This window comes from Mus musculus, chromosome 5 (genome assembly GCF_000001635.26).
Source record: "Mus musculus strain C57BL/6J chromosome 5, GRCm38.p6 C57BL/6J".
Lineage (NCBI taxonomy): Eukaryota > Metazoa > Chordata > Mammalia > Rodentia > Muridae > Mus > Mus musculus.
In genome coordinates this window covers 62,695,785-62,708,390 of record NC_000071.6, presented here as the reverse complement: position 1 = coordinate 62,708,390, position 12,606 = coordinate 62,695,785, and the positions used below count along the sequence as shown (strand labels likewise).

General features: G+C 39.2%; 1 protein-coding gene across 6 annotated transcripts in view; it reads left to right on the top strand.

Annotated features, from left to right (window-relative positions):
- Positions 1-12,606, top strand: part of Arap2 (ArfGAP with RhoGAP domain, ankyrin repeat and PH domain 2) — a 163,748-nt gene that overhangs the window by 57,802 nt on the left and 93,340 nt on the right. For all 6 annotated transcript variants that reach the window (XR_003955612.1, XM_030254348.1, XM_006503829.3 and 3 more), the window contains exons 8-9: positions 1,663-1,783; positions 9,972-10,150. Coding sequence is in view for 5 of the 6 variants with exons in the window: in XM_030254348.1 (XP_030110208.1) it covers positions 1,663-1,783; positions 9,972-10,150 (300 nt within the window). In the remaining variant the exon portion in view is untranslated. The remainder of the gene's footprint in view (positions 1-1,662; positions 1,784-9,971; positions 10,151-12,606) is intronic.

Sequence of the window (12,606 nt, the reverse complement as noted above, 5' to 3'; positions counted from 1 at the left end):
AAACTGTTATCTTCAGTATGGGTATCTGAATTCCCATATAAGGTAACTGGAGTTTCTTCCTTATGTTAGTTTAAAACAGTGGTTCTCAACCTCCCTAATGCTGTGACCCTTTAATATAGTTCCTTATGTTGTGTTGATCCTTAACCATAAAATCATATTTTTGTTGCTACATCATAACTGCAAGTTTGCTACTGCTCTGGATCATAATGTAAATATTTTTGGAGACAGGGAGGTTGAGACCACTGGTTTGGACTTTGTGTTCATGTGACAAAATGTCTGGCATAAGTGGGAAGAGCTTTATTTGGGGTTGTGGTTTTGAAGTATTTGGCACCAGTGTTTCTGAGCTAATGCAGAAGAGCAGGGTGGCAGGGATGCATAGTGGAACCCATGTCACAGCCGCCAACACGCAGGGATCAAAGAAGGACCAGAGCCAGGTGTAACCTTTAAAATATACTAGTGGTGACCCTCATGTTTCCCAATTAGTCTCTACTTAAGATTACAACCACCATCTAAAATATTGTTACAAGCCAGGTCTCACATTCTTGATGCATGCCCTCAGAAGGACACTTACTTATTCAAACTATAAAATGTAGCCACTGCCATGGGGGAGAATGGAAGAAAAATCCATAAAGGGCCTACATAAACTCTTTAGATATTTGCATCTTCTGGATGTGAGGGTGGTCTTACAGCCTCATCTTTCTGTGTTCTAACAGTCAGGGAGAGATTTCGCCATGTTTATAAAACACTTAAGAATTAACAAAAAGAATTAAGGGTTTATGTCTTTTGAGTTTTGTGTCCCAAAATTTGAATTCCCTTCTGAACTTAAATTACACGGTTTCTTGGATGTATAATGAGTCTGAAGTTTCTACCACAGGACAGTATTAATATTTCACTCTCGATTAATCATTGATGGTCATTCTGCCCAGTAGTTTGGGAGTTCTAAGGGAAGTTACGATTGAGAGAAAGCGGTCAGGGTTTTGAGGACCCTGGGAGCCAAATTATAACATGTGTGTAAATGCTGATTCCGACAGCAGATGCACATTTCTTCATTTGCTGTGATTGTTTGTCAGAGGCATCTTCTTGCACTGTAGCACAGGGATGAAAGCATGAACTTCTATGCCTGGCTGTTGTGTACCCATTGTTTATTAGAGAATGGAAAAGAAAAATGTGACTCAGTATGAGACTAGAGTCATCATCACCCAAGCACTGAGGATACGGTTAGTTAATGAGATCGGACAGGCTGCTCAGGGAGGTTTTGTTCTCTGTGTGATGCAGCAGTACTTTGAGATGGTTCTGTGACAGTTCCTGTTGTGACCAGCAGATGCCTGCAAACACCATCGAATCATTGTGACCAGACCGATTTAGAGAATGTATTCTGGGTTTAGGAAGTGTATGGCGCTGGTCTCTCGGTGTTGTTTGTATTTGGTTCTTTGCCTTTTAAATCTAGACAACTAGAAAACTGAAACGATCATTTTCTTTTAAAAGCACAGGACATTTTGCAATTTTTTTTGCAGTATTGAAATTCAGTGTGTTTGTTTGTCATTTTAAAATTTTACATCGAAATCATGGAAGGAAAACTGCTGTGAATACTGAGCCTTTCTTATTTTAAAATATGTTCAGAATGTCATACAAATCTGTCTGCATCCTCTCTAACTACTACAGGAGATGTACTCAAAAGGAATAATTCCCCTCACGGCGATATCCACAGTCCGGGCTCAAGGAGACAACAAATTTGAAATTGTTACAACACAAAGGACTTTTGTTTTTAGAGTAGAAAAAGAAGGTAAGATTATTTTCAGTACCTCTTTCTTTTCCCCCCTCCCCCATCTCTCCTGTAAGAATCTAGCTGTGGGACTTAGGCAGACACAGAACTGAGTGCTCAGTCCACACTGACCTTGAACTCTGAATCCTCTGTCTTCATTTCCACAAACTCTGAGAATTCAGGCACACACCAACATACCCGTGTCTAAGATGATTTCATTATCACTGTGCACATACTTAGAGCCCTTCGTTTCTCACAAAGCAAGTTCGTAAAACAGGTAAAGAAAACTATAGCCACTTTTACCTCTATTGCTTTCAAATAATTTATATTTGAAGAAGAGTTCTTTGAATGCATAATGTTCAAGCCTAAAATGACCAAGTTGCTCTTTGTGTGGTTATTGTTATATACAAAAATCATTTAGTAGGGAGCTATTAAGTATGGGACATTTGTTTAAGCTGTAGCCATATAACAATAAAAAGTGGACAAATCCTCTCTCAGAGACTGTTTCAGTGTGTGATTTTTGATAGCGCAAAGTAGGTATTTAATACTAAACAGTGGATGTCCTAATTATATACAAGTAGATTTTAGGGATGCTTAAACAAGGAAGTCCTTAGCGAAATATGCTGGCTGGCACAGTAATCTCTGGGTTACAGATTTGTGCTGACTCTTATAACTGTATCATTTTCATGGGAATCATGAACTATGTGACTCCTGGTGCAAAGGTGACATGTGGGGAGAGAGGAATGCTTGCTGCTGAGAGGATGACTCGGGTTCACCCTTGGGAACCATACTGTGGCAGGGACAGTTGATTCCTGCAAATCCTCTTCAGACTTACCCCATGCGCAAGGCACATGTGTATCTCCACTCCTGAGCTCATAGATTTGTATGTGAACACACAAGCATACACACACACACACACCACATGAATGTGACCACAACAGTGCAAATGTGACTCGTGATTTGGCCTTAGTCTAAATGTATACAGAAGAATATTTCCTGAAGTTGGTTAGTACAGGAGGGGAAAGGAGTGGGAAAGGAATGTACTTTTGGTTGATTCTCATGATGTGGATGGCTGTAAACCACACTAGGTTTAAATAACACAGGTGAGGCTACATCCTGATTAAATAATAAGAGATTTACCTTGTTTTAAGAACTGTGTTGGGATAGATTTATAACTGAGCTGATTTTTTCACAGTCCTATCCCAGTATGCTCTATTTCAATAATGACTATTTGAAGAACTTACTGGATATTGTGAACATGCCAGGCATTTTGTCAAATTCAGCATCTTAGCAACCTTGTAATGCACCGTGCATGGTTATTGTTCAGTTTTAAACATGAGAGCATCTATCAGCAGAGACAACCCTGATGCTAACCATGAGAAGCAGCATTGCCCTTTAGACTACTCTGATCCCAGGACATGTGTTAACATATGGCACCAAGAAAGTGTGCAATAAATATATATTTCTAGGAAGTTCCCGCGATTACTGAAGATGATCAATAGTGAGTGTATCCAGCTGCCTGTCAGGGAACAGTGCTTTTTTCAGACTTTGATTACTGATGGTTTATAAGATCAAACTAGAAGCTTATGTTGCTGCTGAAAACTAAACATCACACTAAGTCCCCTAAAACATGGCATAAAAATATCAAATAGCAATGCTTGTAGGACGTATTATATGGTATAACAAGTCTGTGTTGATCTTGTATATGGACCATGTAGAAAACATCTGATACTTCTATTTCTATGTTTAATTTTAAAGACATTTTTACCTAAAATACAATCACGATGCTTCCTTCCTTCTTCTCCTTTGTTCAGCCCCTCCCAAGTGCCTGCCCTCAAACTCCTTTCGTGTTCTACCCTTAAGCTCAAGATAACCCTGTTCTTCCCCAATTTTTGTTGTTTTAGACACACACACACACACACACACACACACACACTCACTCACACATACACACGCACTCATGCACACACACACTCACTCATGTACACACACACACAGAGGCACACATGCACACACATGTATTTACAAATATATAAATACAACCTGTTGAGTCAGTTTTTGATTGTATGTACGTGGTTTCAGGAATAATCAGTTTATATTGGTTAACCAATTGGGTGCTCGCTCATCCATGGAAGAGGCTAACTTCCTCTGTCAGCGATCAGCAGTTGCCTATAGCACCTGTCCATTGCTGTGGACCTGTGAGGATTTTTTCCCTTTCCTGTAACATGTCTGTTGGTATTGCCATTGTTCAGATGTTGTTTCTGCAGACATTTCTGGGAGAGACACTGTCATAGCAGCAGACTTCCTGGTATTGTCTCTTAACATTTTTCCTACCCACCCCTTCTTCTACCTTATGGCCTGAACCGTACATTCAGGAGCTGTGATGTAGATGTGGCTGGGCTCCTCACTATCCACTGATGTCTGTATTGTGTCTAGTTGAGGTTTCCTGCTATTGTCTCCATTTACTTTAAAGAGAAGCTTCCTTGACAACGGGTGGTAGCTCTACTTCTAGGTGAGTGTAAGGATAAAATTTAGAGTGTAGCAAGGAATTATGCTAGTCTAGCAAAATGGCTATAATAGATTATATTCTCAAACCCATGACCTCACTAGCCCTGGAAAGTTAGCTATGTTTCTTGTACCAGACATTGTTCCCTCCTGTTGAGTGGGCTTTCAGTCCAATTAGGCTGCTGTTGGTTACCATCAGCATGAGAGAGCCGCTTCCTTTCCCTTCTAGACATCATCCCATTTTCCTCAGTGCTGTGGTTCATGGATGTCACAGCCGATTGTTAATTACTTCTCTCCCTTGGAAACTTTTATAATATTTTCTGGTACTAGGGAAACTAGACTGTAGGACTATAACTCCCAAAGCCATACAGAGCATGGCTGTTGCTCTTGGCTACCTCCTAGAGGTTGAAGGTAAGCTCAGGTTGCTGAAGATATCACACGCTTAGGACACAGAACTCAGATTATTCGAGATCACTTGGTATTTACAAGAAAACAACCCTGGAACAGAGATCACTAACCGGGGCTACAGCACCTCCGCCCCATTCCTTTATAAATCACCCCATAGGTTCTTGACAGCCTCTACCCTGGAGCGCTTTGTAGAGCTTTGTGTCTGAGTAGCCACTTCTCTAAATCAAATCATACCTAAAATACCATTGCAGGTTGGCATTTTCCACATTCAAAATGTCTAATGTTTTGATTATTCTGGGTTACAGGATAGAAGAATTGCTGTTTTCTTAATTAAATGTTCATTATGTTGAAATAGTATTACTTTGAAAATGGTCTCCCTCAGAGAGAAATTTCATATTGACTCCTCTTGCTCTGAGAGAGATAAGGTGGGTGTGGGGTTCCTGGCATTATGGTCTCCAGGCATCTGTGGACATATTCATAGCTATGCATATGACAGTTTCCAGAAAGGTGATGCTATGGGGACCCACCCTCAGGGTTAGAGTAGAGATGAATAATTCTGATGGGGATCGTGCTCAGCACAGCTTTCACATCTTGGCTCTCATTTTTAGGTGATGTGTTTCTGTCCATCTTAACACATTACAGACACTGGATTGTAGGCTGGCCTGTAAGTCACTCATCAACAGGCTTCAAGACAGTCCCCAAGGCGGTTCTGACTCTGTTACCTGGGAGGCTTTTAAATTACTAACAGTCTATTAGACCTGGCATGAGAAGCAGAATTATAAAAACAACATGGCCAGAAGCATGCAATTATGAAATGTTTTCAGACTCTCCCATCGTTTACCCTCCTTATTCTCTGTACAGGTGACTCTGCTTTGTTGAGTACTCCATACTGTTCTGGAAATCTCCTCAAGATGTTTCAGGACTGTGCTAGGATTCCAAATTCCTTTAAAGTACTAAATTACAAATAATGACTTTTGAACAAAGGAATGCAAAAATCTCTGTCTACTTTTCACTACTATTAATAATATACTTCTGGGAGTAGGGGACTAGCTCGGCAGTGAGGTTATTGTGCAAGGGCAAGAACCTGGGTTCCAGCCCGCAGTGCACATAAGGCCAGGGATGGAAACAAGTTTGTGATTCCGGTGCTCCTGTGGTAGAATATGAGGCATAAAGGAGAATCTGGATATTGACCGGCAAGTTACTCTATCAGCAAACAAGAGCCCATCACAAGTAAGGCAAAATGCCTGCACAGGCTGTGCTCTGACCTCTGCACTAACACCGTGGTGGCCATTTGTGTACACACACACACACACACACACACACACACACACACACACACACTAAAGGTGACTGCTACTCAGTACTACTCATATATTTGCCCACTTTCAAACTCTATATGTATCTGTAAACTTTTCTGAAATTTGAATGGCTATTCTGTAGCAGTTAGTGGCCTCTTTAGCTCTGTAAATGTTTTCTCTTGCGAATAAATCAGAATAAAGTGGTGTGTGTGTGTGTCTATATGTGTATATGTATAAAATTCTCTTTACTTCCACACCCCACTTCTCATTTCCTCCTCCAAAAGGTTCTCTTCGCACATTCATGTCTTTTGTGTGTGTGTGTGTGTGTGTGTGTGTGTGTGTGTGTGTGTGTGTGTTGATTTATGGCGCACTGATTTTAACCAGGATCATCTGTGTGTCCGTGTGTATGGAAATGTCTATTGAAGCCTGATGACCTGACAGTTTGCTGCACAACTGAAGATGACTGTCCCTCGCCCAGAATCCAACAGTTTTAAAAAATTCCTCAGTCAGGCACAGGGCTCCATGAGGCCTTTCTCCATTATGATGGTCATTTGATATACCAGTCTTGTCATGACCCAGTGACCCAGTAACCTAGTGGCCTTTGCAATGGTGATCCTGTGCTGAAGATCGCATTTCAAGTCCCCCCCCCCCCCACATTTCTCTCTTACATGCTTATCTGGTACGGTAACTCTGGCCCAAACCCCATGGTTGGGAAGGTCATAGATCCTCACCTCTGTTGTACAGTTAAATAGTCTTAGCATTCTATCCATAGATCCTATTCTTTACAGTGAACTGTAGTGACTGTGGAGACACATGGCTGCTCATAGTGTTTACAATAAATGAGAGATGAGTGTTCAGCCTCTAGCAGGGCACTCATTCCTTAGTGTTCGTTTACTTCCCATTATTCTTGGAGGCCTTGGGAGGAAAATGATCCTAGGGATCGATCATTTTATAGTAGTGCTGCTCCAATTTATATGCTTAAAACGTGCAGTTGACAATTTCAAATTAATTACTGAGAGATTGAGATAATATGCTAGCTGTGATCTAAAAACCACAAAGCTTTGGTTTACTTTATTACATATAGTTGTTACATTTGAAACATTTATTAATATCCAGCAAAGCAACCATTCTCTAGATTACTAGATACTTGGCAGGAACATCTTGTATGAGATCAACATTCACAAGTGATAACCACAGTAAGGTGGAAACTCTTCCCAAAAATGTAGCATATTTTTCTAGTGCAAGCTGGACCTGTTGACGAAGATGTCACACTGTGGAGTGTTTGCTTGTTGACATTAACTCAAGATTCCAGAATGCTTTCAAATATATAATAGCTTCAGGGATATTTGGAGTGTACTTCATCCAGATATGTAAGAAAACCCTCATTTGTGGGGGATAATGTAATGCCTGGAAAATCAGTATTGACTTTGATCATTGAACCCTTTTTAGTATATTAGAAGTTGAGGAAGTATAGTGATAATAATAATAATTTAGAAATTATTATTGTGATTACTTATTGTGAAGTAATCTTCTATCCTTTATTAAGTATGAGTACATCTCATATGAAGACTTATTATAACCCACAATGAAGTTCCTGAGGGTAGCCTTGTAATAGAAGCTGGCCTAAATCCCAGGGTTTGGCCCTGTTTACTCTTTCTATAAGAATTTTTTGCTACCTGTGATTCAGTCTGCTTAATTAATTAATTAATTAATTTTTAGCCTTGATAATCCCTCTTCTGTTTAATTTGAGGGCCATTGCTATCCTTGAACATAAAGATTCCCTTTTGGTTTTTGCATTTTGTCTTATTTTTCTACATCTATGGGTCCTTTCTTGTAAAGTCTACTAAGATATGTTAGCTCTCTGAAAATGGGCAGTGTTCTGTGAACTGGATTATCCTGCCATTTCTCATGGCTAATTTATGAGACCCTTTATTCTGGGCTGTTCATTTTTAAGCTAACATCCGTGAATCAGTTATGCCTTACTCCCTTTAATACACTGACTCTTTGAATGCCCTTATATTTCATTTTAATTTTGTTATATCTCTATTGTCTTATTCCTGGATTCTATGCTCCCAGATTGTCCTACCAGCCGTAAACACAGGCATCCAGTCAGTTGTCTCTCCTTGCTAGTTATCCAGAAGTGGTTTTGGGGTTTCCTTTTCTTCTGTAATTCAAAGTAGTTAGCGGATGGTGTCTGTGCATATTTGTCATAATTGTCTTGCACGTTCAACAGCATCGTTATGCTCCTGTTAAGTCTCAGAACTGATGTTGGTGCTGCTGCTTTGTTTTCTTGTGTTGTCCTTGCCCAGTGTCCTGATCTGCCATTCTTGCTTCAGGGTTTCTTTCTTTTTTTTCCTCTTTTCTTATTCATTTAATTTTTTTGACATTGTTCTTAATTCTCAATATCTATCACATATCCCCCTTTTTGATGGTGCCAAATGCAGTTGTGTAGGAGTTGAACTAACTTTCCTTATAATCTCTGCAATACCTTTCTCAATGACCTTCAGTAAATCCCTTCTCTCTGTTAAATGGACTCATGCATTATTCGATACCATTTGGATGACATTTATTCTAGTCTGAGCTCCATTATTTGTTCAAATCTAACTTGACTTATTGTCTTGGTTACTCCTTGGAGACTGTTATCACATTTCTATGCCACCAGTAGTGTGTGGTGCATAATTAAAGGTCACTTAGCTTTTATGGAGGGAGCGTTAGTACCATGTTTTACTTGTGGATGCCAAGAAGTGCATACTGACAGGAGGAGCCTGATAATAGCTGTATTCTGAGAGGCTCTACTAGAGCCTGACATATACAGAGGCAGATGCTCGTAGCCAACCATTGGACTGAGCACAGGGTCCCCACTGGAGGAATTAGAGAAAGGACTGAAGGAGTTGAAGGGGTTTGCAACCCCATAGGAAGAACAGTATCAAACAACCAGAGCTCCCAGGGTCTAACCCACCAACCAAGAAGTACACATGAAGGGACCCATGGCTCCAGCTGTATATAGTAAAGGATGGCCTAGTTGGGCATCAATGGTAGAAAAGGCCCTTGGTTCTATAAAGGCTCAGTGCCCCAGTGTAGGGAAATGTGAGGGTGGGGAGACAGGAGTGGGTAGGTAGGTGTATACCCTCAGAGAAGCAGGAGGAAGGGTGATGGGATAGTGGGTTTCTGGGGGTGGGGGTAATTGGGAAAGGGGATAACACTTGAAATGTAAATAAATAAAATATCCAATTTAAAAAAAAGAGAGAATCATTTGTTGAGTATTTCCCTGCTTAATCTACCAGTTGTGTACTGATGCTACTTTCTCCCGTACCTGTCACCTGCCCCCTGCATCTCTGATGAAGTAACCTGACAGACAGCTTAAGGGAGGAAAGACTTATCATGGTTCAGGCCTTCAGAGAGTTCCTTGCATAGTAGCTTGGTCTCATGTACTTGGGACGATCCAATCCCAGTGGGAAGGGTACGTAAAAATAGAAGTTTCTTCATCTAGATATATAGAAAAAGCTAAATGGAAGAACAGTACTTGTTTGGCCTTCCAGAGAACTCCTCTGTGTAACTACTTTTTCCAACTCTGACTCTTCACTCCTCTCTCCATAACCTCCCAAAATACCATCACTAGCTGGCAGCCCCAAGCTCAAACCAGGACCCTAATGGAAATATTTCATTTCAAAATGATAGCAGAGAGAAAATCCGGTCTCATGAATCATCTCAGTCATGAAGAAGGTATTAGATCTCCTGGAGTTCTTTCTAAATGTAGTCTTATTTGGGGCTAAAATGGCGCCTGAGATGTGGCATTTCCTGTATGATCCTGGAAGGTCATCATCCTGGCTCCAGGGCATCTGCATAGGGCATCTATTTTGCTAAAATTGAACTGCCTCTGCTAACAGGGAAATTTAGGCTGTGGTTGTGGTAGAGCATCTGTACATTGGCTTCAGAGCAAGATCTTAGGTTGATACTTTTTATTTGTATGTCTTACATATTTTCTCCTCTAATTTCAGAAGAGAGAAATGATTGGATTAGCATATTATTAAGTGCACTGAAGTCACCATCACTTGCATCACAGTTGCAAGCAGCTGTAGCCCCTGAGAAATGTGGATATCTTGAATTGAGAGGGTATAAAGCCAAAATTTTTACCGTGTTAAGGGGCAACAGTGTGTGGCTTTGCAAAAATGAACAGGTGAGTTCGTTACACTAATTGTGAATTGCTCTTCTTTAATGATAGCGACTGTGCTTAGCTTTTGAGAGCTATGTGCATTTTTATTTATAGTTTTTGGTTTTGCTTTAAAAATTCTATTAACTATAACAAAGAAAATCTGGTTGACTGCTGTGTTTCAGCCAAGTTCCTTTATCGGGTGTGCGGGTTTGTTTTCTTTTAGTGGACTGAGAAAGTAGCACTGTTGAAATGTATGCCTAAATTGAAGTTATGTATAGCTGTCAGAAAATAACTGAAAACAAATACTGATGTTCATGAATGGGCCTAATTCCACTTCCTTGTGATAAAAACCCAGAAAGAAATAATTGGTAACCCAGTGTATTAGCTGCTTTTCTGTTGGTGTGAAAACACCATGACCAAGGGCCCTGTAGAAGCAGCAGCTGATTTTAGCTTAAGGTTCTAGAATAAATAGAGTCTGTCCTGGCAGTGAAGCATGACAGAAAGACTAGGTAGGTCTGAGCACAAAGCTTGAGCCATAACCATGAGCAGAAATCAGAGACGGTGAATGGGAAATGCTGACAATTAAAGGTCTCTAATCCTGCCACAGTGACATACTTCTTTCTGCAAGGCCATACTTCTAACACTTCTAACAGGTCCCCCAAGCAGTGCTACGGACTGAAGACCAAATATTCAAAAATCTAAGCCTACGTGGTACATGTCTTCTTGAAGCCACTACTCTAAGTTTAATTATCTTTATTTTTCTTTGAGCACTTATTCTATTTGTCATGAAATTGCTTTGGTAATAGAGGGATAGTACAGAGAGGTAGGTATTGACATATGTGAGTGCATATACTTACAGCTATATCTATATCTTTATATATATATATATATATATATATATATATATATATATCAAGATATGTACATATATGTGTGTGTGTATGTCACATATACACAATTATATGGGCTTTAGCTATTAGATTATTGAATTTAACACTAAAGAGATAGTTTATTTTTGAGAGGCTTGTGTATAATTAAAGTGTTTTCTGTATCTTATGAGATTTATACTTGATTCTGCAGTGCAGCTTTCATTTTCTCTACTGTTTTAGACACTTTTGTATGTAAAAGAAAATTCTCCCTCATTAGGTGCTTAGTTCTTAGTTGAGATTCAAAATATTGTATTTTGAATAGAAATGAATTCTAGAATGAATTCATTGAATAATGGACTATGGTAAGCTATAATCGTTGACTCTTTTCTTGTCAAAAACAGAGTTATCAACTCAAAACAAGCAATAGGGAAAAAAATAAAACTCCAGCTCTTTAACTCCAGCTTCCTCAAAATTCATTGTGAAAATATTCATTATTTTGGGGGAGTGTATATTAGTCAATTAGCTGTGGAAAGCATGACTGAGTAACATCAGCAAACTAATAATGCGAATATTTAGCATAATCCTAAAAAACAGTGACATACAGCTAAGCAGTGTACGTGAACCGGATGTGAATATTGTTTCTGAAGTCTCTGAAGATAGGTGATTAAAACTTTCCTCATTGGAATTCAGGTCAAAACTCATAATTTGCATCTATCTGTGTTGAAGTTACTCTGCCAATTTGAGGTATTCATTTTTGTATGTGCACAGACGCAATACAATTCCTATTATTCATTTCATTGCTCACATTAGCTAGATTATCTGAGTTTGTGTTATTTTCTAGAAATAATATATATTTTGAGTTTTATTAACACTTTAGCAGAAGGAAATTTTTTTTCTTTTATGAAATCATTGCTTCAGTAATAATTTTGAATGTGAAATCTAAAATGTTTGTCCCTGGTTGAGTGCCAGGTATTATGCTAACTAATTTATAAATACTCCATTTTAATCTTTCCTATAATTAAAGGAAGATGCTGTCATCTGTGAATTAAATGAGTAAAATGAAGTTTACATAATTTGTAACAGGGCTAACAGTTTCATATTCCAAGCTTAATTTAAAGCTAGAATTTTTTTAACTCTAAGCTTATCTTTTTACTAAAAGCTTGGTTTAAATCTTTTCTCAGCTTCTATCTTTTAGAAATGAGCAAGAATTATTCTTGTGACTAATTCCATTGCCTCAGAAATTTGGGGCAAGCACTTAATGTGGTGTCAGGCTGTACACTCTCCAAAGCGTGTGCCTATCTAGCAGGGCAGTTTCATCTGTGAGGTAAAGTGTCAGACAGGAGCAACTGCCCCTGTCTGACACTTTAAGCCCCATGCTTTTGTTGCCTGTTCCTTTGCTTTGCTTTCCTGAGACAGGGTCTCTTGTAGCAGATGAGCTTGAACTCTAGGTCCTTCTACCTCTCTCCCTTCCCAGTGTTGAGATTAAAGTCCTGGGCTTTTTTTTTTTTTTTTTTTTTCCATATTTGCTTTATTTTGTTTTTGTTTTTGTTGTTTTGTTTTGTTTTTTAATTAGGTATTTATTTCATTTACATTTCCAATGCTATCCCAAAA